This window comes from Brachyhypopomus gauderio, chromosome 10, assembly GCF_052324685.1.
Source record: "Brachyhypopomus gauderio isolate BG-103 chromosome 10, BGAUD_0.2, whole genome shotgun sequence".
Taxonomy (NCBI): domain Eukaryota; kingdom Metazoa; phylum Chordata; class Actinopteri; order Gymnotiformes; family Hypopomidae; genus Brachyhypopomus; species Brachyhypopomus gauderio.
Window position 1 is genome coordinate 10,350,609 of NC_135220.1, and position 26,690 is coordinate 10,377,298.

Genomic DNA, 26,690 nt, shown 5'->3' on the forward strand with positions numbered 1-26,690 from the left:
ACAATTATGGTACTTTCTCCACTAAATGAGCAGGTGAGATCATGGTTGATGTTCCTGGTGTTTGGATTCCAGCATTGCTCAGCTTGTTCATGAGCTCTGTATGTGTCACTGGGTGCTGTGAAACCACATGTTGAAATTACTGGCAGTGTTTTAGTATTGTGCACAGGCACATTATGTATGCATTAATTTAATAGGTATTAGTATTTAAGACATGTATAAAATATGTACAAACATTTTTTAAATGACCATGTTTGCAAAATGTTAGATGAAAAATTTTACATGATTTATGATACTGACAGCTAAGTTTTATCTGTAAATACTTCCACTCCCCTACAGGCCACCACTGGTCATGACAGTAATAAATATTAAATGAATGATGCTGGGTACAAAGTAGCCATTCAAATGTTAGTAAGAGGATTCATACTTCAGTATAAATACACTATCTGCAAAGGCAAATTCATCAGTCCAGAGACAACATATTCTGATCAGCTCCAGTTGGCATATCTGAAGATACTTAAAATGAACAACATTACAGTTCAGTACTGCTTTCCTAACAAAAATGTATCATGTATAAAGGAGGTCAGAACAGGAACTGGGAATATATTCTTATTCATTCTTCTATCTTTTATCTCTGTGTGTACTGTGTTTTTGAACCTGCTGGTGATCATCTCCATCTCTCACTTCAAACAGCTCCACACTCCAACCAATCTGCTCATCCTCTCTCTGGCAGTAGCTGATCTTCTCGTGGGTCTGGTTGTTATGCCTGTGAATATAATGCAACTAAGAGACAGCTGTTGGTATCTTGGTAAAATGACATGCACAGTTGCTCTAGTAATCAATTTGATCTCAATGTCATCATCTGTGTGTAATATGGTTTTCATTGCAATTGACAGGTACATTGCTATCAGTGACCCTCTGTTGTATTCCACTAAAGTCACAGTGTGTAAAATGTCTTTATTAATAGTTCTAGGCTGGTCTTGTTCTCTGTTGTATATCCTGATGTATTTCTACTTTAACAATCATCTTCTTCAGTATCAGATCGTGAGCAGATGCTATGGGGAGTGTATTTTAGTCTCAAAATCTTCTGTGGCAACTGTTGATCTAGTGATTTCATTTCTGTGCCCATGTTCAGTTATACTTGTATTGTATTCAAGGATTTTTACTTTGGCAAGACGTCAAGCTAAAGCTGTGAGATCTGTGTTGAATGCTACCTCAAACGAACACAGAGCCAAAGTTTTTAAGTTTTCTAATTCTAAAGCAGCAAAAACACTGGGCATTGTTGTTGGTGTTTATCTCTCTCTCTGGATACCTGTTAGTCTATGTTATCTGTCATTTGAAAATATCACGTCTATGTCATTAGTGTGGACTGTTCTTAGCTGGCTTGTATGCATCAATTCTTCTGTCAATCCCCTAATTTATGCTATATTTTATCCATGGTTCAGAGCATCAGCTAAGTACATTGTGACTTGTAGACTGTTTAATTACTCATTGTCAACGTTCAGGTTGTTTCCAGAGCAGATTTAATTCCACATTACAGATTTAATTTCACATTACTTTTGTGCCTTTATAACTCAAGTAGGATTCAGCTAGCAAAGTGAAGAAAAAAATTGTAACATTGTGAATAGATTAATCCTTTAACGTATGCTTTATTTAATTAGTGTTCAATGTCATCTACTAAGTTTATTGTTACTTGTGGAATTTTGGGAGTCTTCAATGTGTGAACACTTTGGCAACACGGTGGCTTGGTGGTTAGCACGTTTGCCTCTCAGCACGGGTCTTGGGTTCAAGTCCCTATCTGAGTGGAGTTTCCATGTTCTCCCTGTGTTTGCGTGGGTTTCCTGCGGGATCTCCGGTTTCCTCCCACAGTCCAAAAACATGGAGGTTAGGTAAATTGGCAGTCAACAAAAAATTCTCCCTTAGTGTGTGTCTGTGTCTCTATGTTCAATAAAAAGTAGTGTCTGTGTGCGTGCGTGTGTGTGCTTGTATGCCCAGTGGTGGATGGTGCTTTGCCACTAGGGTCTGTCCTCTCTCCCCTTCCTGCACCCCATTCAGTCCCCCAGGGGGCTGTGGCTTCCGGTAGAGAGTACGCTGTGCGCAATTGGCTGCCGCTTCTCGCCGGTGTGTGTGTGATTGATTGTCTGTGACTTGTACCTGTGTTAAATTGTAAAGCGCCTTGAGAATCTAGAAAGGCGCTATATAAATCGAACATTCATTCATTCATTCATTTGGTCACTTTGCACTAAAGTTGGCTGATTTATTTATTCTGATTTGAATAACTAGAGGCCATAGGGCAGAGGTATTTAAACATTTTACTCTGGACGCCCCCTAGCCATAACCTGTACAAAATCTCTGCATATCATCTGGCTTTGGGAACAGAACAAGAACAACAGTTCCTAGAAACAGGGAGAACTAAACCATTTTCTAAAAGATATTTGACATTTCTGCATGTGCGCACAATTTGTGTGGTTCATGCAGTATACCTGACTGATGGGCACAATATTACCCACATGGATTTTATCGACTAAGCACAAGTGTCTTTATTGAAGTACAAGATAGACAGAAACAACACAATTCTGAGCTCTGTATTCAAGCACATATAGTTTGACCAGTACAAACCCAATGAAAACAAACCCCATGAAATTAGTACTGAAATGTTAAAATAATAAAGAATAAACAAAATCAACTTAATCAATAACATGGTCATAATCATTAACATGTTATATATATATATATATATATATATATATATATATATATATATATATATATATATATATGTATATAACATGTATATATATCATTAATAACATGTATATATATCAGTAGTGAACCGTGACCATTAAACCTAAGCCCGCTACCCCCCGAATTTTTTTTCCCGTTCCTGAATAACTGCAATAAATAAAAAATAAAAAATTGAGACGACAGTACAGCTTTAGAAATGCAGTAAACAATAATATCTGTACTAGATAACTTCTTAAGCAAAATAAGGTTCCAACTAAATAAGGTTCACAGCTCCGTGGTTCGGAGTGGAATATGTAAACAACGCGCACAAGGACATCAAAGGAATGAATCGAAACTAGCTAGCGGTGGTACGCTAACGACGGAAATTATCATACAGTTAAGCCCGCCCACTAAGAGGCAAGATATGATTGGTCAATTTTACTGTCATTTGAAACTGGTATTGCGCTGAATTATAACTGCCAGGCCCTCTGTAAATGAACAGCGGGCATCACAGTCCTGATAGGGGGAGAAACAGGCTCACAGGCTTCCACTTAACCCCTCACCTTCCAATACAGATTGAATAGACATGGGTGAATAATTTATTTGCTTATATGTCTGTAATTGTTTAGATGTCGATTGTCAAACTGTAAGTAGATATTTTTTTTTTATAAATTATATATATGTACACTACCGTTCAAAAGTTTGGGGTCACTTAGAAATGTTCTTATTTATGAAATAATATTTCAATTACTTCAATTTAGCTAACACTAAATGCATCAAAAATACACTCTATACATTATTAATGTGGTAAATGACTATTCTAGCTGTAAACATCTGGTTTTTAATGCAATATCTACATAGATGTATGGAGACCCATTTCCAACAACCATCACTCCAGTGTTCTAATGGTACATTGTGTTTGCTAACTGTGTAAGGAGGCTATTGGATATTTTGAAAACCCTTGTGCAAGTAGGTTAGCACAGCTGAAAATAGTTTTGCTGATTAGAGAAGCTATAAAACTGACCTTTCTTTGAGCTAGTTGAGAATCTGGAGCATTACAATTGTTGGTTCGATTAAACTCACAAAATGGCCAGAAAAAGACAACTTTCAATTGAAACTCGACAGTCTATTCTTGTTCTGAGAAATGAAGTCTATTCCATGCGAGACATTGCCAAGAAACTGAAGATTTCCTACAATGGTGTGTACTACTCCCTTCAGAGGAGAGCACAGACAGGCTCTAACCAGAGTAGAAGGAGAAGTGGAAGGCCCCGCTGCACAACTGAGCAAGAAGACAAGTACATTAGAGTCTCTAGTTTGAGAAATCGACGCCTCACAGGTCCTCAACTGGCAGCTTCATTAAATAGTACCCGCAAAACACCAGTGTCAACGTCTACAGTGAAGAGGCGACTCCGGGATGCTGGCCTTCAGGGCAGAGTGGCAAAGAAAAAGCCATATCTGGCTAATAAAAGAAAAATATTAATATGGGCAAAAGAACACAGACATTGGACAGAGGAAGATTGGAAAAAAGTGTTTTGGACAGATGAATCAAAGTTTGAGGTGTTTGGATCACACAGACGAACATTTGTGAGACGCAGAACAACTGAAAAGATGCTGGAAGAGTGCCTGACACCATCTGTCAAACATGGTGGAGGTAATGTGATGGTCTGGGGTTGCTTTGGTGCTGGTAAAGTGGGAGATTTGAACAAGATAAAAGGGATTTTGAATAAGGAAGGCTATCACTCCATTTTGCAACACCATGCCATACCCTGTGGACAGCGCTTGATTGGAGCCAATTTCATCCTGCATCAGGACAATGACCTAAAGCACACCTCCAAATTATGCACAAACTATTTAGAGAAGAAGCAGACATCTGGTGTTTTATCGGTAATGGAGTGGCCAGCGCAGTCACCAGATCTCAACCCCATTGAGCTGTTGTGGGAGCAGCTTGACCGTATGGTACGAAAAAAGTGCCCATTAACCCAATCAAACTTGTGGGAGCGGATTCTGGAAGCATGGGGTGAAATTTCTCCAGATTACCTCAGCAAATTAACAGCTAGAATGCCAAAGGTCTGCAATGCTGTAATTGCTGCTAAGGGAGCATTCTTTGACGAAAGTTTAAAGTAGAATATTATTAAAAAAAAAAAAAAAAACATTATTTCTACCTTGTCAATGTCTGGACTATATTTCTATTCATTTTGCAACTCATTTGATAAATAAAAGTACGAGATTTCAGGAAAAAACACAAAATTGTCTAGGTGACCCCAGACTTTTGAACGGTAGTGTATATTTTAAGAATATTTTAGGCCCTCTGAGAGGGCGTAGAGGGCCTTGACGGTTCCCCACTGATATATATATATATATATATATATATATACATATAGTATGTGGGGAGGCCGGGTTGCCACCAGAGGGCGCGTGTTCCCATTCGTGATCACTCACAACACACGCCCCGAGCACTAAACCACTCCTGCCATCCCATTCACCTGAGTACTAGCACCTGTTCCCCATTATGTTGGGCACCCTTTTTATTCCCGCAGGTCGTTCGGTCCAGTGTTGCACATTGCCCCGATGGAGTATCCATGCTGGACCTCTCTCCGCTGCTGCTACCATTGCGTGCTCGTCCTTTACTTAAAGAAGTGCTAACACTGTCTGTTTGCAGTGCTATTTATTTTTGCCTTTTCTATAAAGCCTATGGGTAATAAAATTGCTCAGTTTTAAACCTCACTTCTGGCCGCCTCTGTCCCCGCGTCTCACACGTCACAGTATATACCAGTAGCGAACCATGACCATTAAACCTGGGCCCGCTCCCCACCCCAAAAAAATGTTTCCTCTCCTAATTAACTGCAATAAAGATAAAAGAAAAAAAATTGAGACGACAGTACATCTTTAGAAACGCAATAAACAATGACATCTGCACTAGATAACTTCTTAAGCAAAATAAGGTTCCACAGATCCATGTTCCTCTGGAGCGGAATATGTAAACAACGCGCACGAGGGCATCAAAGGAATGAATCAAAACTAGCTAGCAGTAGTATGCTAACACTAGCTAGCATCGCCACAGTGGGCGGACATTATCATACAGTTAAGCCCACCCACTAAGACGGAAGATATGATTGGTCAATTTTACTGTCATTTGAAATTGGCATTGGGCTGAATTATAACTGCCTGGCCCTCTGTAAACGAACAGCGGGACCACCAATCACCAACATTCTGCGGAGGCATCACAGTCCTTATAGGGGGAGGTTCACAGGCTTTCACTTAACCCCTCACCTTCCAACACAGATTTAATAGACACGGTTGAATAATTTATTTGGTTATATTTTTGTAATTGTTTAGATGTCGATTGTCAAACTGTAAGTAGATAAAGTAAAATTGGATCAATTGTATTATTAGGGTTCACACACATAGTGTGGGAAACCTATTGTAATATATATTTATGTTTTAAGAATATTTTAGGTGTCACGTATGGCCTCGCCCCCCTCCCTTAGCGGTCACTCCAGATTCCCTCGTGTCTGTGTTCCTTGCCTGTTCATCCCGCCCTGCTCGTTTGTCTCCGTGATTCCCTGTTAATTACCACACCCCTGTGTCATTGTCTTCACCCGTTCCTTGTTTCAGTCCTGTGTATATTAGCTCCTGAGTCTCCCTTGTCCTGCGTTGGTTATTTTGGTTGTTTGGTTGTCTTGGTGGATCTTAGTGTGTTGTACTTCCTAGTTTTGATTACTCCCGCCCGTTGTTCTTGTGCTCCGTGTCTCCCTGCCTTGTTAGCGTTTCCCTGTCTCATCATGCCAGTGTATGCTTGTTATTCTGACTGCCCTCCCGTTATGACCCCGGACTGTTTCAGCGACGACGATGATGGTATGCCCATTATTAAATCTCACTCTTCTCAGCATTTGTGTCCATCCCCTCGCTCCGCAGTGCGAGCTGCGTTACATAATAACCGATCACCCAAGGACACACAGAGAGAGCGAGACTCTGGTAAGTTCGTTCGCTGTAATGAGATGTTGGCTGGTTTAATTCGGTTCGCCTCTCCTGTATTACAGTACGAACAAACCAGAGACAGGAATACCCCTGGCGCTGTGGGAACAAGGAGGTCTCCTCGCAGACCTAAGAAAGCGCAGCCACTTTCAGTTCAGTTCAGACGAGACTCCGATCGAGCGCTGTGTGTCTGCCCGGCTTGGCGAATACTACAGGGAGGAGCAACCTGTAGCGCAAGTCACGGGCAGACGGATTGAATGCACAGACGAGCGTTTGCTTAACCCTTGGTTGGCTCTCTATGACCACTGCAAGCTCCCGACGCCTTGAGGGAGGTGGAGCCGTCGCAGAGAGAGCAACCGAGGAGCTTGTGTGTCTGTGTGTCCTTCCAGGCTTGCCCAGGACCCCGTGGGAGAGGATCTCCCTCCGCTACTCCCGGAAGCCACTCCCCAAAGGCTCCCCAAGAATTTTTTGGGGGGGGAGTAGTGGCCATGCCAGCCAGGAGGCTCCGCCCTCAATGACGTCGGTATAGCAGTCACGCCCCCCGGTGGCATCAGCCCGGTGGTCCCGCCTCCCGAGGACGTCAACCCGGTGGTCCAGGCTCCAGACGACGTCAGCCCGGTGGTCGGCTCCAGACGACGTCAGCCCGGTGGTCCCGGCTCCAGATGACGTCAGCCCGTTGGTCCCGGCTTCCACTGTCGCCTCTTCGTCGCCTCTGCCTCCCGTTCCCGCGACCCGGATGAGGTCGTCCACGCCTCCCGTTCCCGCGACCCGGATGGGGTCGTCCACGCCCCCTGATGAGTGCGTTCCGGTGGCCACGGCCCCCAATGGTGTCTGCACGGCGGCCATGCCCCCGAAGGCATCTGCACGGCGGCCACGCCCCCTGATGGCATCTGTACGGCACCCGTCATCCGGTCCCTGCGGCCCATCATCCGGGTCCTGCTGCCCGCCGCCCGGCCGCTCCTGCTCCTGGATGTTGATGGTCAGCCGGCGTACATTGTCTGGGAGCTGCTGGAGTCCCGACGTCGTCGCGGGGGTCTCCAGTACCTCGTCGACTGGGAGGGCTTTGGTCCGGAGGAAAGAGCCTGGGTGCCAGCACGGGATGTGCTCTGTCCCTCACTCATCTCGGACTTCCATGCTGCCCATCCACATTTCCCTGCCCCCAGGGGTCGTGGCTGTCCGCCTTCTCATCGTAGAGCATCTAGAAACGCTCCGTTGAGGAGGGGTAATGTCAGGAATGTCACCTGATTGCCCCTGCTCAGCTGTTCCCCATCACCACGCCCACATTCCTCACATACTTATACCCTTTCGCTCCACCTGCCAGACGCAAAATATTGCCAACCATGTTGCATACCAAGCGTTACTCCCTGTTACTGTTTACCCTGTGTACCCACCTCTGCCTGTTTCCTAGACCTCGTCTCCTGCTTAGCCCTCGGATACCTCACGGACTCTGCCTACCCGTCACGACCTCAGACCGAACTGACCACCGCCACGTAGCTACGAGAGTTGCTCTTCACACCACCATTGTTTCCTCGTGTGCTACCACTGTGCCTGTCTATTTAAATAAAAGCCTCTAGCTTTCGCACAAGGATCCCTCTCCATGTCTTTCAATCGTTACATTAGGCCCTCTGAGAGGGCATAGAGGGCCCTGATGGTTCCCCACTAGTATATACATAGTCAAGAGATACACACTAAATAAGTAATAAATATAAGCTACTTTAGTAGAGGTTCTTAAATTTACACCAGAGGTTACAATGTGTCAATTACAGTGAAAATATATGTTACAGTGGTATGTATAGTGTTGTGCCTGAACAGAAACAAGATTATCTGCAGGAGAAAGTGCAATAGTGCAATTGTAGACATGTGCTACAGTAAAGTGACAGTGGGGTGTAAATATGGAACAGTACGGTGCAGGTTATTCCTGAGGAAAGAGTTCTTTAACAGTGGAATTACACATCATACTTCTGTACCCATGTCTGGACAGTCTGAAATGTGAAGTTATTCTGATTCAGAACTCTGATTGCGGTGGGGGATGTTCAATTTATAAAGCACCTTTCAAGATACCTAGGGTCACTTTACAATTTTAACACAGGTACAACTCTTACACAACCAAGAAGCAGCAGCCAATTGCACAAAGCGTACTCTCTACCAGAATCCATAGCCCCCTGGGGGGCTGAATGGGGTGCAGGAAGGGGAGAGAGGACAGACCCTAGTGACGCACACACACATTCATGCACAGACACTGAGACAACTGTTTTAATTGAACATGAAGAAACACAGACTCACTCATAGAAAATTTGTCAGGTACTGCCAATTTACCTAACCTCCATGTCTTTGGGCTGTGGGAGGTAACCAGAGACCCACGCAGACACAGGGAGAACATGGAAACTCCACTCATATAGGGACTTGAACCCAAGACCCCAGTGCTGAGAGGCAAACATGCTAACCACCAAACCACCGTGTTGCCTTCACCTTCTAAAATCACATAATTTAGCATATTCTCTGTGTGCTAGCAGTGAAAAAAAGGACATTTTCATCGTTGTTTATGGGTGAGATTGTCCTCATACACTGAAACCTCAAATGTAATCAATAACCCCTAAATATGGCTCCAAATATCTGTGCACTGAATTGTCAGTCCACAGATCTGAAATAATATGAAATATAGATGACCAGTTATTAGCAAGTTAATTTGGGACATAGCCAAAACATGTAGCCCAAGACAGTCGAATTTATATTAGAAATAAGGATAGAGTGAGGATATCTTTGCCCTACTTATGTATATATGGTGCAGAAATTTAAATTGTTTAAGGTGGTAATTTACACCAGTCTTGATTTGGCATCAGTAATCGAGGACTCTGTGAGAGATTGAGGCAGCTTGCCCTTTTCAAATGACTGCTAAAACATGTTAAGAGAGGGGCTAATTTAGTTGAGATGTTTTATACAATTCAATTGGAAATCCTTCAGGTCTAGGGGTTTTACCACTCTGCATCATGGGAATTGTGTGTATAACTTCTCTTGACCTGGAATGGTTCTTTGAGTTGTTTCTTTTGGTCGAGGGCAATGGTAGGGAACTGAAGTTTATTTTAAAAATCCAGTTCCGGTTCCTCGTGTGGGTAAACCCACACCTCTGGCTACAACCATGGGAAAAATTATGCCTTCAGTTATTGTTCCAGGTATGGGTGAGACCATAACTGCAGTTCCTATTCCCTGGCCACACCTCCAGAAGGACTGGATCCACCGCTGATGGATGTCAATGCAACCCCTAGAAACCCTGGATCCACCATTGCTGGCTGGATGCCTCTGTTGCAGCCTGAGAACTCCTGTGGCCACCACTGCTGGACGTGGCCACTGCTGGACATCATAATTGATCCTCCAGATTCCGCTTTCACGGTGCAACTAGATGTCACTGCCGTGCCCATAATCATCATACCTGCCACTACTGACTGTCAGCGCAGCACTCCTGGAAACCCTGTAGCACTTCCACTAGATGTTTCTGCCATGCACCCGTAATCCCCAGACCTGCCCGTGCTGGACGTCACCGCCATCCAGTGCCATTGAGGGATAGCTTCCACCTTTTTGTTGTCCATGGAGATTTCTCATTTCATAATATTGTACCCTGGATAAGATAAGGCCTGTTTGTGGAATTCACATTTCTCAGGCCTTACATAAAGCTTATTCTTGAGGAGGGTCTGGAGAACTGTGCATACCTGCTGTATGTATGTGTGATGGTCTGGGGAATAGATCAGGAGATCATCACTGTACGTTATGACAGACTTGCCTATAAATCCCCTGAGTAAATCATTAATGAATGCCTGGAAGACAGAGAGTGCCTCCACTCTTCAATGGCGAGCTTCATCACCAGTACACTGTAAAACATTACAGCCACATTATGTTATGTGAACTCACTTCTTCTTTTCAATTCCAATTGCCATGGTAAGTTTAGGATATTCAACTCAAGTTCCTTCGTCTTAAATAAAAATAACTTAAAATACCACGTTGTCTTAACTTCTGGTGAGTTTTTTCAGAATTTCCCAAGTTTATTTAACTTATGTTTGTAAGTTATTGGTTAAAAAAAGGAAAGTGGGAAGATTTGAATATGCAGAGATGTAGGCACCATTTTAGAATTTAGAAAATATTGGAATACTTTTTACAACTTTAAAACCATGGGAGCATTGGGCTAACCACTTTTATACAGCGGCATAGCAATTAATATTAACAAGGAGCGACAAAAATTCAACTATAGGGAAGTACTTTCAGCGGCGGAGGGACACGCCTGACTCCGGACGGCAATCTGAATGCAGAGTGATTCACCAAGTGGACTTTGGCAAGCTGGAGTAGCATTTACAACAGAACCACACAGCAGCGATAGCGGGTTTTCATTATTCAAAACCTGCAAAATTGCTCCTAACATATGTCGTGCATTGTAACACTCTATTTATCTGTTGGTGTTGAAGAATTTGTCTTTACTCTTTAGACTCTTTAAAATTATTAAACTATCATGGCATTGCCACTGGTGTATAGGGGTGGAGCATGGAGTACGCTACCTCCCATGAGCACTTGCGGCACGAAGCGGTATGCTAAAAGAGTAAATGTTTGCTTAAATGTGATAGATTATGTTATTATGTGGTTTGTTTTGGTCATATGTGTTTGTTCCATACAGTCACTTGTGTTTATTTTAGCACTGTTAGGCTCACCGTGTTCATGTCGTGTTGGAAGAGTGATGACCTGGGGGGTGTTCCAAGAAGCGGGTTAAGCGAGAAAACCCAGGTAAGTTAACTCAGAGTTCACGGAAACTCAAGGTTTTCCGTTCCAGAAACCGAGCTTAGAGAGAACCGGAGTCAGTTACTATAGCAACTTATGCTCTGAAGCTAACCTGCTCGCTGGCAGGTTAACTTGGACCTGACCCAGAGTTACAAACACGTCATCATGACGTGTCCTTTCCTCGAAGATCATGTGGATATTGAAACTCAGTTTATTCATGGGGTTCTTCGTCGGGAACGCCTTATAAAACCCCGAATAGACATAGGCCTACTATCATTTTCGGATTATTTTTTTAATGAACGTTATCGTTTTCAGCACAATCCATTACTTACATCAATAACTTTATTATTATAATAACATTTCAAATATTACACATCGCGGATCAGCCCTAAATTCTCTCCAGATTGTTATATATCGGTCTTTGTTTTTTGCTAGTGGAAGTTTTCTTTATAGTGTAGGAGATGCGGAATCTGTCAGCAAAGCTACTGTATGTCGGTCTGTCCGAAAACTATGTCCGGCATTAAAATGACTAGTGCCCGGTTTTGTGGTGTTTCCTGGGCTTAAGCCAGTTATGGACATCAAAGAGGAATTCCACAGCATCATTGGTTTGTCTTTAATTCACACGGACAATAAAGAAATTAAGCAAAGGAGAGGCAATATATAACGAACTTCATTCCATTTACATTTTAAGGATTTCCTAGAGTGATTGGCTGTATTGATGGAACCTACATATGCTACCTATTCCAGCACCATTGGAACATGAAAATTCATCCATAGCATTAATGTACAGGTACTAACCTTTATAATCCTTAATGAATACTTATCTTTAATGGTAACAAAAATAACGTAGCTATTGTAACTGACCGTTCTTCCCATCAAGATCATATGTGATGCTTCCCACCTCGTCACAAATGTTGAAGCCAGATGGCCAGTGTCACGGTGAGGCGGCCCCCTACCGGCCGCCTCCGTCCACAGCGGCTGTGTTGTTGTTGTTTTGTGACGTCGTGTACGCCCCTCAGGTGGGCGGAGCCCGTGATCCGTTCCCACCTGATGGTCGTTTGTCTGTCTATATATGTCTTGTCTTTGTACCAGTTGACCGCTGGTCATTATATCCTTAATTTGGATCTATTGCACGGGTTTTAGGTTTGCACACTTTATATTAAACCACCCTTTTTCCCTGAGACTTGGCGTGATCGCTTCCTTTTTGTTGCTCACACCTGCCCGTCACAGAATGACCAGCCACCCTTCGGAAGCCGCCGAGTCTCTTTTTCTTTCTCCTTCGTTCGTGGTCATGTCTCGTGGTAAGTGTTTGTCTGCGTGGTGTTTTGTGAAGAGTTCCGCCGTGCTTTTGTGTTGTGTGTGCACGGCGAGGACCAGGGCTGTCTGCTCTGGGAAAAACTCTTCGTGTTTGTTGTCTGTTTGTTTGAAGAGCTCCACCGTGCCCGTGTTGTGTGTGTGGCACGGCGAGGACCAGGGCAGTCTCCCTGGGTATGCTCTTCGTCTTGTGTGGTGTCTGTGTACGTATGAACGGTAACGTTGGTCAGTGTGCGTCGCTCGTTTGTGTTTGTGTTGAATGTTTCATGTGTGACGCGGGTACCGCTCATCACCGTCGCCTCGCTCCCCCGTCGTCTTGTGTTTAATGTGGGGGAGCGACTGCGAACCTGAGCGGCGCGTCAGTGTCTCCCGAGCGTGCACGTATGGATCCCGTTCCGTTCGTTGTTTGTGCACAGTTTTGTTTGTCTAGTATTTGCGTGTGTGTTTTGTCCTAGCGTGTTGTCAACTGTTACATGTAATTCCACGCATGCTCCTCCCCTAAATGTGTGTTTGGGGGGGGACCGGCTGTGGTCCCGTGCCAGGGGGTGTGGCACGGAGGGCGTCTCTCCCAAGGGAGGCCCTGAATAGGGTAGGGCGCGTTTGTGTTTCCTGTTTGTATATATATGTGTGTGTGTGTGTGTGTGTGTGTGTGTGAGGTTGTGTTCTTTGTGCAGGTGCTTCTCCTTGGCAGTGTTCCTGGACCTTGTGGGGGTCTCCACCTGGCAGGAGCCCCCTTGTGTTGTGGGGTGATCGGAGCCCGGTCGTGAAGAGCCCCTCCCTAGAGGGCTGGGGCCCCCGGATGTTTGGGGACCATGGGGCTCCGGTCTGAAAAGCTCCTGCTGGGGATGGAGATCCTCCCTCCTGCCCGGGGTGACCAGGAGGCCCTTGGGGCTGCTCCCTAGCCCGCGTCGGGGGTGCTCTGGGCCTCGGTCTCTGGCGCTCCTGGGTTGGGTGGAGGAGTCCACCTTGAGATGAGAGGCCCCGGGAGGGGTTGGCTCCCCAGGAGGCTGGGGTGACCCCTAGCAGAAGGCAGGGGTCAGCTCTGGGAGGAGGTAGGTCCAGGAGGTGAAGTAGCCACGCCTTGGAGAGGTAGCCTGCACACCCACACACACACGAGAGATGAGAGAGGAGCCGTAGCCCCTCGTCCTCACACCCATGGGGCTTACCAGCTGAATGCCGGTTAGGGCGTGAGGGCCCTGTGACCGACCGGGGCGTGGTTTTGTGTTGTTAACGGCCCGGTCGGTCCAGGGTCCCGCCCAGGGAGGTGAGCTGACTAATGTTATGTGTTTTGTGTTTCAGCTCGTGGACTGCAGGAGGTGTGTCCCTGCCTGTCCTTGCCTTCCTGCCCCTTCGTGTTGTTGTGCAGCCGCTGTGTGCCACACACCCAGTGGAGGGGAGTGCGGCTTGGTGGGGGGGTCTGTCACGGTGAGGCGGCCCCCTACCGGCCGCCTCCGTCCACAGCGGCTGTGTTGTTGTTGTTTTGTGACGTCGTGTACGCCCCTCAGGTGGGCGGAGCCCGTGATCCGTTCCCACCTGATGGTCGTTTGTCTGTCTATATATGTCTTGTCTTTGTACCAGTTGACCGCTGGTCATTATATCCTTAATTTGGATCTATTGCACGGGTTTTAGGTTTGCACACTTTATATTAAACCACCCTTTTTCCCTGAGACTTGGCGTGATCGCTTCCTTTTTGTTGCTCACACCTGCCCGTCACAGCCAGGATCCGTGTATGATTCCACACTGTACAACAAATCTGAACAGAGTAGGCTTGCGGTAGTTTTGCTAGTTGTTCACATGCAGTGTAATAGTTAAATCGTTGCAAACCCTAGTGTGATTATAGGACATGACGGCCTCCTTCATGGAGACAGAGGGTATCCCTGCCTGTCCTATAGGCCTACCTTATGACTCCCTATTCAGATCCTGTACCTGGACCACAGTCCCGCTACAATCAGGCCCACAGCAAAACCAGGGCAAGAATTTAAATGACCCTAGGAATCCTCGAGGCCAGGTTCCAGTGCCTGAAGGGGCTCAGAGTAACCCCTGATAGGGCGTGCCACATAATAATGGCATATGTGGTATTACACAACATTGCAACCATCCAGGAAGAGCGACAGCCTACCATCTCTGACATGCCCACAGACGAGGAACCTTACATGCATGTGGGTGACAACAGAGATGGTGGAGTTGTCAGAGACTCCATCTGCAATCACTGCTTTCCACATTAAATCATGCACCACCACCCACCCCACCATCCACCCTGTAACCTTTTAATATACATTACAGTCAAATTCACTGTTATGTTTCATTATTTCATTTTTCCTGTAAATAAATATATTTTATAATATATTTTAAGAATAAGATATAGTTATGTACAGCCATACTACTTTGTACAATATTCTTATACTTCATTTTTATCTGATGCCATGTGTGTTTCACACCACTCAGATTAGACCTGGAATTAGTAAGTGTTCAATAAAAAAATATTTAAAAACTCAATACAGTATTATAAAGGTGGAGAAAATAATAATATAATCGCACCCTTCTGCTAAGTATAAAAATATCATTTTCACTCATGCATTAACTCTGTTGGCAATTTTTTGACATGCTGACTGCCTTTCTCTAGCAGCTACCGCAGTATTACATTTACGTTTAATAATATCTAAATATTCTGCATACGCAGTCATTAATACTTCAAGCTACAGTGGTGTGAAATACGATGTTCGGCTGATTTTCGCGTTTAAGTCCATGATAAATCCTATTTATCTGCGTTCCATTAAGAATGCCTTTCATAGTTACGCGTGAACGCGCTTCTGTCTGGGTCAACCTACTCAGAGTTGAGCGACCCTGATTACTTTAACTCCGATCCGCTGTTTTGGAACCGAAAACTCTGAGTATGTCAGATCGGGGTAAGACAACTCCGAGTTCAGGGTTAAGTTTAGAGTTTGTTAACCCCGCTTCTTGGAATACCCCCCTGGTTTGAACAGCGTATGTAAAAGAAGAACAAAAATGTTGAGTAACTGTGTGAACCTTGAATTGTTTATTTAACTAAATAGATAATTTTTTTAATGGATAAATTAAACACAGTAAGTTGTTTTAATTCAGTGCATCAAGTTGAAACAATGAATAATCAGTATTTGAACAACTTATTTAACTTAACATCTTGAGTTGTAACAAAGGTTTCCTTCAAGTTGAGTTTACTCAGCTTTTTAAGGCAGCAGGGGAACTTATGTTGCTGAGTTTAACCAACTTGAAATGTTTTACAGTGTAGCTCTCTATCTCATACTACGTAGTTCCTTTCAGCTGAGGTGATTTTTTTGGAAAAATTGACTACTGGCCACAGCCTGCCTCTCCTCGAGACACGCTGTTACTGTGCATTCACACCGAAAGCGATAAAATCGATCTCCGTCGCCGAGTCGCCAGCATCGCGTTGCGTGGGGGCGTGTCCAACATCACGCCGGCATGCAGCACGTGACAGATATTCAAATCACGTTTTAAAAGCAGGACGCAGTATTTATTTATTTTAATCTATTGATGACAGGACATACGATTATAAAGGAGTGCGTGTATAAAACATAGTGTGTGTATAAAACACATAGTATATAAACCTAAAATGTTTATTTTATTTTTTTAATTTTTATCCCAGACCCAAGGATCAAACAGGTATAAAAAAATCATAACCAATAATAGGCTATATGCTAATTTATTGTAGATGTTTTTTAACAAATGAACAGTATTCCCTCCAAAAATAAACAGTTTGTACTGTAAATAAACAGGGACACATCGTAAAGTGCGGGACATCCAGAGACAGCCACTATCAATCTCTCCTCCATTTTGCAATTGGAACAAATAATCAGTAGGAACCAAAGTCAGAGGTGCAGTTTCGGAGGAGGATGCAAATATACTTTCTGATTGGTAGTCGCCGACGCACGTCACTGCTCATTTGCATAAAGTTGAGCCGAGCTCAACTTGTTCGCGTCGCTCGATTCGCTCACTTTGCGCCACTCACGGTCGCGTCGCGTCCGTCGCTCGGTGTCGCTCACTCTCATTGAAAATGAATGACTTCCGGTCGGCGTGACGCTCTTGTCGCTTTCGGTGTGAACGCACAGTTAGAGTGCTGCTTGTAGCCTCACGTCTGAGTTGTCGACTTCAACAGTGAAGGGACGTATTGGGTCTGGCTGTTGAGGTACTGTGTCAGCGCTGGCTCGGATGCCACTCCTCCAGCTGCGCTGATCTCTGGCCCTTCTCAAGTTTTCCTCCAACTATTTGTCTTCCGATCCATTATACTTTTATTTTGGGAAGGTTTATGTTTGTTGCGTCGTTTGCCTGCTGCCAGTTACTTCCCTTGACGTCCTTGGTTTTGTTTTCACGCATTGAGATTTTTCCTCATCTATTGAGTTGCCTTTGTTATTTTCCTCCCGTTTCTCTGTGGTTGAGTTTTGCCTTTTCACGCGTTGAGTTTTCTGTTCTTTTGTTGTGAAAGCTGCGGTGGCCAAGCAGGGTCAAATGATTGGTAATTATGATCAGGAATTCCGCCAGATCATGGAACAGTTAAGCAATGCTACTGCCGCATTGCAAGCATTAAGTATCACATCTCCTGCTCCTCAGGAGTCACTCTCCACTCGCCCAGTCGAAACTCTTGCTACCACTGCTCGCTCAGAACTCACTTATTATGGCAGTTGGGCTGGTTATTGTTTTGTGTGTGTGTTCTTCTCTCTTTGTCTTTTTCCTCCTATTCCCTTCCCCAAATCCAGGTGGAGCTGTGCCCAGGTGTGGCTGCTGTGGGTGGAGTCAGTCCCTCAGAAGTATAAAGGTGGAGGATCCAGGAAGTGGGAGAGAGGGGGAAAATGGTGTGAATGGGTTGCCCGGAATGTTGGCCTTGTGTGTGTTTGTTGGCAACTGTGTAACCTGTGTGTGTGTGTGTGTACACTAGATGGTTGAGACAGTGCTCTTTGCTAGGTGCCTTTTACAACTTGGCTTGTATATGTTCGTTTGTAAATATGTTGGGTTCTTTTTGTTATCTTTTATGTGGACTGTAAACACCTATGGCTGGAAGGGGGTAAGCGCCAGTTTTGTTCTTATTTTCTCCTGGTTTTGGCTAAGTTAGGGAGGCTGGGTTCTTGTCTTTTTGTTGACTGTTTTTTTTTGTAGGTAAAGTCAGTGTTTGGGTTGGAGTTAGTGTTGGGTTCTGGTTTGTTGTGTTGGCCTTGCTTATCCCCCGGAGAAACGGCCTGTTATTCTTTTGTTGGTTTGGTGCAAGTCGGTTGGACAAATACACTGAATGAATCCATGTGGGGTCTCTGTGGTTTTTCTTTTATTAACCAAACACCCACCTCCACCTCATTAGCGGTTAGGCTAACTTGGTTCTCCTAAACCTGCGCGAACGGCGGAAGCGTTTAAACTTGCCGCGTCATTCTGCAGTGTTGTCTGAAAGGATATGCGGTAGTATAAAGAAATACCCCTCAAACAGGGGAATGAACATTTACCTAACGAATTTTAATGTTTTGTGTTTCAGATTGCTACTAAATTCTAGCAAAAGTGCTAGAATTTAGGCTGAAGTACTTGAAAATGCTTGAAATTGTAACTACATAATTTCACAACAAATAGCTGTCTGACTGAACAGTTCTCCTGTATTATGTAATTCCAGGTGTCACGTAGGGCTACGCCCCCTCCCTCTTAGCTGTCACTCCGGTGTCTCTGTCCCTCGTGTCTGTGTTGCTCCCTGCTCCTCGATCCTGCCCAGCTCGTCTGTTGCCCCAGTTTCCCTTGTCTGCCATGCCTTGTTATTATCGTCCTCACCTGTGTCTTGTTAGTTCCATGTTCTTATAGTCCCTGTATTTCCCCAGTCTGGTTATCGGTTGTTTTGTACATTCCGGTTCGTTTTGAGTATTGTTTCCCTCCACGAGTATTTCTGCCAGTTCTGTGTTTCCCCGTCGTGTTTGGTTTCCCTGTCCGAATATGTCTGTTCGTATCTCATGTCCTGATTGCCCTCCAGTTATGACCCATGCCCGTTTTGTCGACTCTGCTTTTGGAATTCCATTTAATAAATCTCGCTCTCCTCAGCGTTTGTGTCTGCCTCAATTCTCTGTGTTGCGCAGATCGTTACACCATGGACGAAACATGACAGAACGTGAAGACGTTAAGATTGGGCGTTTTGAAAATAAACAACCATTAAATCAGTGGTTCCCAAACGTTTTCTGCCGTGCCCCCCTTTAGTAGATAAGAATATTTTTGCGCCCCCCCCCCCCTACACACACACCCCCATATTGACACATGTGCACATGTTTTAAGCCTGGTTTATACTTGATGCGTCGTGAGGGTCAGCGTGGCGAAAATGACGTAATCGCGGTGGCTCCGCACGTGCGCGAGGCCTCGTGTGCTGTTGATTCGTGAGGTCGTGCACCTCTCGAATTTTGTAACTTTGCGTGCGCCGCGCCTCAGCGCAATGAACAAAGTCACGTTTGCTGGGTTCATACACCTTTATAAGGTGGAATTCAAGCACTTGTACGTCACTTTCAAGGTCCATTTCAATATTTCCCAGAATGTTAAACTTAAGTTAAATATTTATACATATACTCGAAATGATTCGAAATAATTCGCTTTTTAGTCACATTATTTAATGGTTATTTATTTTAAATATGCCCGATCTTAACGTCTTCACGTTCTCTCATGTTTCGTCCTGGAATTACAAGAGTCTCGTATTTGTTAACGTAATACAAAAGAACTGTTCAGTCAGACAGCTATTTGTTGTGAAACTAAGTAGTTACAATTTCAACATTTTAATGTACTTTAGCCTAAATTCCAACACTTTTCAAACCTGAAACACAAAGCAACATTAAAATTCGGCAGGTAAATGTTCATTCCCCTTTTTTGAGGGGTGTTTCTTTATACTACCACATATCGTTTCGGACAAAACTACAAAGAATGTGACGCGGCTAGTATAAACGCCTCCACCATTCGCTCAGGTTCATAGATGTATATAGATGTACTGTATATTTCTATCTATATAGATCTATGTATCAGGTATGTATAATTTCTACCGTCAGGTAAAAATGTTCTTTCACCGGTTTTGCAGGGGTTTTTATTCTCCACTGCCCCCTATCGCCACCTATCGTTTCGGGGGAGCACTGCAGCCTCAACAACTTACACTCGTGAACCCTCACTTATTTTTTTTAACTACACCACTGGTCAAAATGCGTTTGAGTTTGTAGGGGGGGGGTGCAAAAAGATTCTCACCTACTAAAGGGGGGCACGACAGAAAAAGTTTGGGAACCACTGCATTAGATTATGAACAGTATTAGAGCATTTAACAGACGTGTGGACTCGAGTCACATGACTTGGACTCGAGTCACTAAACTGATGACTTGTGACTTGACTCGACAACATCACTGAAGACTTGCGACTTGACTTAGACTTTACCTTTACTGACTTGGACTTGGAATCGGACTTGAGCTTTAAGACTTGAAAATACTTATTTTAACCCTTATATGGTCCAAGGGTCTGTGGGACCCATTTTTAAAAAATCAGCTTAAAAAAATTCTACAATTTTTTTTTTTTCAAACTGAGATTCATTGGTCCTTGGCTCATTTTCTGTGAGCAACATAAATCAGAAAATATTTTCAATGACCACCCCCCCGTACCCCCCCCCTTCACATTTGTATTACATACAGGGTCCAGGGTCCACTGGGCCCTGGGCTAGTCAAAGTGGGCAATCAACATTGGGTTGGGTAGTTGATAGTCGTCTGTATGACTTTAAAGGATATACAAACAAAGGACAGAGGAGTTTGGCATGCAAAGGTGAGCAACCATCAACACTTTTGATGGTTGTCACATCAGGGGTTGATTGCATATTGTCAGACAGCAGACGAAGAATCTCTATAGAGACAAAGGGGTGAGATCTGAAAGAAGCATCTTTTCTCTCAGCCCTCATTATCCCTCCCTCCTCTCTGGACCTGTGTGTGTGTGTGTGTGTGTGTGTGTGTGTGTGTGTGTGTGTGTGTGTGTGTGTGTGTGAGTGTGTTTCATCCAATCATGGGGACATGATGCTATAAATGCTAAAAATGCTAAAAATGCTATAAAAGATGGCAAAGTGATTCTCAGTTCAGACTGCCTTACAGCTGCTATTGGAAGAGACAGAGGATTTTGATGGTGATTCAGAAGAAGAAATTTCAGGATCACATTTCTGAAATATCAGAGTCTGATAGTGATAATGAAAAGGAGGATGAGCAGCAGCCAGCTCCGTTAGCACCAGCCCGTCAGCAGCTAGCCATAGGACCAGCCTGTCAGCCAGCATGATTTATGATTCATTTCCTTATTGTGTTACATTTTAATAAAAAAGTAACTAATAAATAAATGAGAGCAAACTAATTTAACATATGTATTGTTTATTTTACTTGCAATTGGGCTAAATCTGCTGATTATTTTAACAAAAAATGCAATGGGTCCCCCACGCCCAGCTGGACCCCAAGAAGGTAGACCACGCCCGGATCTCATCAGGGTTAACATAATAAATAAGTAATATAGAAAGAATTACATAACTGGATCATTTTGTATTAAATGGTGCTGTAAAATGTGAACTGCTCAGCTCAGTTTATCCGTAACCGATCGAGGGGAGGGTGGAGGGGGGCAGCTATGGAGCTATTATAGTGTCACCAGAACCTGAACCTGAAATCATTATTACTTGAAAAAACAGTCTGTAAAATCTTCTCAGGTATGCAAAAATTCGAGTTAAAATTCAGGTTCAGGTCGAAATTCAGGTTCGGGTCGCAATTCAGGTTCGGGTCAAAATTCAGGTTCGGGTCATAATTCAGGTTCAGGTCGAAATTCAGGTTCGGGTCGTAATTCAGGTTCGGGTCGAAATTCAGGTTCGGGTCGAAATTCAGGTTCAGGTTGAAATGCGGTTCATCCGGGATACGTAGGATGAGCAAACAAACTCAGAGCTAATCGAGCTGCATCTGGCCAATCACAAAACATATCAGAGGTCATTGGGAGGCTGCTAAATTTCCTGTAAGAGTGCGGTCCCTGTTTGGCATGTAAGTAGCATGTAAGCAGCACGAAAGTGACCACTGTGCCACCCAGAAATGGCACCTTGTGGCATCTGCCACATAATCGTGGCACTTATTGTGGCCAGTGCTGCGTGACTGTGGTCTCCGTTGTCCAGAAACGCCGCCTGTCTCTGCTGACAGACATCTAAAGACTCTTGGGTGACTCTGCGTATCGGCCACTCGCTTAAAATCATCCCGACGAGCTCCGAATCGCCATTTGTTGAAATGAAGATGGTTCATAACTTTTGTTTAAAAATTATGTTGAGTGAAATACTAGCCGACATCCAGCTAGACAGCTCTATATTACTAGTTCAGAATACTGTTTAGCGATAACGTCGAATTAAAATTATAGGAGGGTACGTGAATCTACAGTGGTAGACCGTTAACGACAGCACTAAATTTAAAGGGTTTATTATTATAGATGTATGGTTATCAGTGAATGTTTCTACACGCCATCAGCGTCATTTAAACCTCTGCGAGCGAATGGCATCGCATTTAGTATTTGTGCAATTTGTAGTATATTTCGCTTTGTATTGGTTTCTATTGTTAATCTAGATTACGTCTGTTACGACCCCACGATGTCATGGGTCTAGGTTTGGGGTGTGGGGTAGTAGCATGTGCGTAGTGGACAAGATGAAATTAAAGAAGAACGCGAAAACCAGACGGATACGTAAGAAAACTCTTTACTGCAGAGCGGTAATGGGTAGAAGAGCATTTTCTACGCAGCAAAACACTGAACAGACACGTACGTACAAAAATACACGATTAACCATAAACCAACCAAGGAAAGGAGCAGTAGACGGCACCAAAGAAAAGAAACAAACAAAATATACTACACTAAGTTAACAAAGCAAGACTCACACCTTACTAACATAAATAAAGAAAATATATCTACGAGGATAATCTCAAACAAATATACATACACGGTGCCCGCCTCTATACTGGTGTTTCTTATAAAATATGCCTGCATGGGTGTCTATATAAGTGTGCACATGCTACTACGTTCTTACGCCATGGTGGCGATTTTCACAACGCTATTCATGACAATGCATGACAAAAGCCATCGCACAAACCCTCACCTCTCACATGAGAATCATGAGCTACAGTTTCTCAAAAGTCACACACACAACCGTAAAGGCAGTAAATGCTCGCGTCGCCTCCCGGCAACTTCCAGCAACTCCGTCATGGAGATTATGAAGCCGAATATCCGCCCCCTCATCCAAATCACGATCTTCGATTGGCCGACAGAATCCACCCGTACCGAGGCAATCCACCTGTTAAACCAAAAGTAACCGAAAGAGAAAACAACCTCCCCAAAATCCACAGTTCACGTAACACCGCAGCATCAGCCATCAACCACCGAGCGGCTACTGCCACTCATTGTCTACCACTAATCTAAATTCGACATTATCGTTAAAGAGTATGTGTTCTGTATGAGAGTATGTGGTGTGTGCATGGGCAGTGGCATGCACAGACATTTTGGGGGGCAAGTGCTGGGGGGAAAGGGGGGAGGGCACTTTTTAGCGCACGTGGAACAATTCATTATAAAAAAAAGCGCATGCGCACAAGCGCATGTTGAATGAAATTTGACTTTTATTAGTAACATTCTCTAAACGTGAGTTTTCAATGGAAAAAGTCACACCGCCAACTGATAAAATCCATATCCAATATTAACTATAGTCATTGTCCTTCAGTTAACTTCTGTTTATCCTCCATTGTCTGCAGACATTGTTGCATATATTTTGCAATTAGTAAATCAATATAGGCCTACAATTAAGACAGTAAAAAGACCAAAAAGTACGAGAAGGAGTTATAGGCTACTGACTGTTGTCATTACACGAATGCAGATGGACATTTTTCACAGGTAATGGGGAACTTCCCGTTTCTTCTTTCACAAATGAATGTGTTAATTTATATTGCCTAACAAAACCTATACAACAGACAACGTTGAACTTAACACATAGATTTGCAAACTCTACCTTAATTATTTGTATGTGGTCATCCTCACGTTATCTATCATTGATTTGGGCTAGTGCGACTAGTTTATCAGGTGACCAGTCGGCTAAAAATGCTTAGTAGTTTGGTGCTGTATGAGACATTTTACTGCACAACAAAATGATTTCACGTTGGGCTTAGAGGGCAAACGGTACGATTTGACTTGATGTGTATGTGACCTGGCTGGTGGGGACGGGAGAAGAAGTCTATCTGTGACCGTGCGTGCTGTGCTGAAGAAGCTTCCTTCCACTCGCTGAACTGAACTGCTGCTGCAGCGCATCTGATGTTAAAGGAAGAGAGAGGTCGGGTGTGTGCGAGGTGGTGGCGCATTACAGGGCATTGATTTTAATCGCTCAGGTTTTCAAAAGATCATTTCAAACCGACCTCAGTAAAATGATAATAATGATAATAATAATAATAATAATAATAATAATAATAATAATAATAAACGAAGTTTCAAAAGGGCACTTTCGTTGATAAAGGGCAGAGTTGGTGGTGCTTTAGCACCACCTGAGGTCTAATTGTGCACGCCACTGTGCATGGGTAAGTTTGAGTGTTTTCGTGTTTATCTGTACTCGTTCTCTGGTATGTTCGCTTTAGTCATCCGTGTAGCGGACCACTTGGATTAATCACACAAACAATGCTCGGAGCTTCGACTGGTGTATCTTTATTCTCTCCTCCTTTTCGCCACCGACATTTGACACCGTGAAAACTACAAAATGTGGCAAAAAATAAAAAATAAACACAAATGCCCACAAATAAACACAAACTTTAAATGCGTCACTCCTAGCAAACTTGCACATGAACTCAACTTTATGTTATAAGCCGCAGCTCTTACTGAAAACAAAACAACAATCACATCTCCCTTCGTTTTAAATTAAATAAATCACTCTTTTGGATTAATACAATTTTTCTTCCTACCTCCTTCTGCTTCCAAGGGCACTAAGTTTGAACTTTGTTTTACATTTGACATACAACAACACGAAAAAAACGAAGCAAACTACAGTAAAATATCTTCCACAAGTGTCAACAAGGAATATAACAAGTAATTCGTTTGTTCTTGTGTTTTTTCAAACTCTGGAGCAACGTATATCGAACGCGCACAGAAGAACTCGCGCTGAAGCGCTCGCGCTGAAAGTCTCGTGCCGAAAGTTTAGTTCAGCGATAACAGGAGGCAGCAGAATAAGCAAATATTCAATAATAAACAAATAAATAAATATAAGGCTGTCATTTACAATCCGTGTTGTGTCGCTGTAGTGGTTTGTGGTGTTGTCTAGTTTAGTCATGCCTCATCATGATCGTGTGTCTTCTATTATATTAACGTAGTTAAGTTAATGTTAAATGTGAAACCACTTATATAAAATGCTCTTCTCAGCAAGTGCCCTCCCACTGATAACACTTCACCCCCACGTCACAACATAAAACAGATTTATTACAGATTGTTTATCAGTGAACGTTCATCACGCCATCAGCGTCATTTAAACCACTGCGAGCTAGTGGCATCGCATTTGTAGGATTCGTGGAAATGAAGATGGTTTATATTTTTTGTTTGTTAATTTATGTTGGGTGAACGATTCGGAGCTAACCGACAGCTCCAAACTACGAGTTCGGGATGCTGTTTAACGATTATGTCGGGAGCCGCTCGGCTGACAATCTAGACTAACAATAGAAACCAATACAAAGCGAAATATACTACAAATTGCACAAATACTAAATGCGATGCCATTCGCTCGCAGAGGTTTAACACTAGAAGTCCCTGAAATTTTAACCACCCCCCTGAAGTCCCAAAAGAGGGTCCAAAGAACCTTAGTCCAAACTGACACCTCTGGTGGCTCCAATTAACATCCATTCATTTGCAAAAGTGCCCATTGCCTGAGGAATCAGCAGGGGGGAGAAGAGCTGAACTTGCCTTCAGTGTTATGTAAATGAGGCGTGTGTCAGGTATGGGTGGTTGCTGCTGAAAGCTTGCACCTCCTTGGCTGCCATATGAGACTGTGCAAGATCTCTTGCAAGAAGTCTCCTCATCTACAGAACCATATGTTTGAGATTTGATTTGTGAAAGGTTGAAATAATGTGAAATTGACACAAACATAATATTTGAATTATAATGGCATATAAGTGGCATATTGATTAGTCAAAATGGCTCTGATATTTTTAACCTTATTTTAAGTAGTTTTGTCTTTTGAAAAACTGCTAATAGGTAAAAATGTTTTTACATCAATGTATACAAAAAACCCTCAGCTACTTGAAATAGAATAATATTATTGAGCAATTTTAACTTCAAGATCAAGATTTCGCATGTGTGTCTCTTCCAAATACAGCCATAACCAGCAAACAAAAATAGGAAATTTAGGAAATCTTACCAAAAGAGATATCACTACTACAGATTTTCACTACTCTCTGAAAACTAACAATGTGTTGTGTGTGACGTTTGTGACCCTAGGCTTGAAAATTGCTTCATATGGGCTTTTCAAACTTTTTTTTGGCCCACCTCCACCCTTTCACCTTTGGAGGACAACTTTGTTTTCATGTAAGGATCAAAAGAAAACAATTCTGTATAATACAGTACAATAGTGATAAAAACAATTAGGGTTAGGTGAACCATACAGGACAGGAGAGAAAAGAGGGGGGGAGAAACTAAAAAGGGAAAAGACAGAAGAGCAGAAAAAACAGCTCAAATGATTCACCAACTGCTGCTACTAAATGAAGAGCAGAAAGTAAGACATACAGCACAAATGACTGATGTATGTGTGTGTGAGTGTGTGTGTTTATGTAAGTGCAACATAGGATAAATGTACAGAATGTACTTATTAGCAAGGCCCCAGAGGCCAGAGGCAGGCAGAGAAAGACCAGGGAACCCCACCCGCCCACGGCCCCTCCAGGATC

The 26,690-nt window shown here is 43.5% G+C and overlaps 1 protein-coding gene across 1 annotated transcript; it reads left to right on the plus strand.

Annotated features, from left to right (window-relative positions):
- Positions 1–519: 519 nt before the first annotated feature.
- Positions 520–11,214, plus strand: LOC143526155 (trace amine-associated receptor 6-like). The gene is made up of 2 exons (XM_077020804.1): positions 520–1,475; positions 11,148–11,214. Exons 1-2 carry the CDS (start codon positions 520–522, stop codon positions 11,212–11,214), a joined length of 1,023 nt encoding a protein of 340 aa, XP_076876919.1.
- Positions 11,215–26,690: the final 15,476 nt, after the last annotated feature.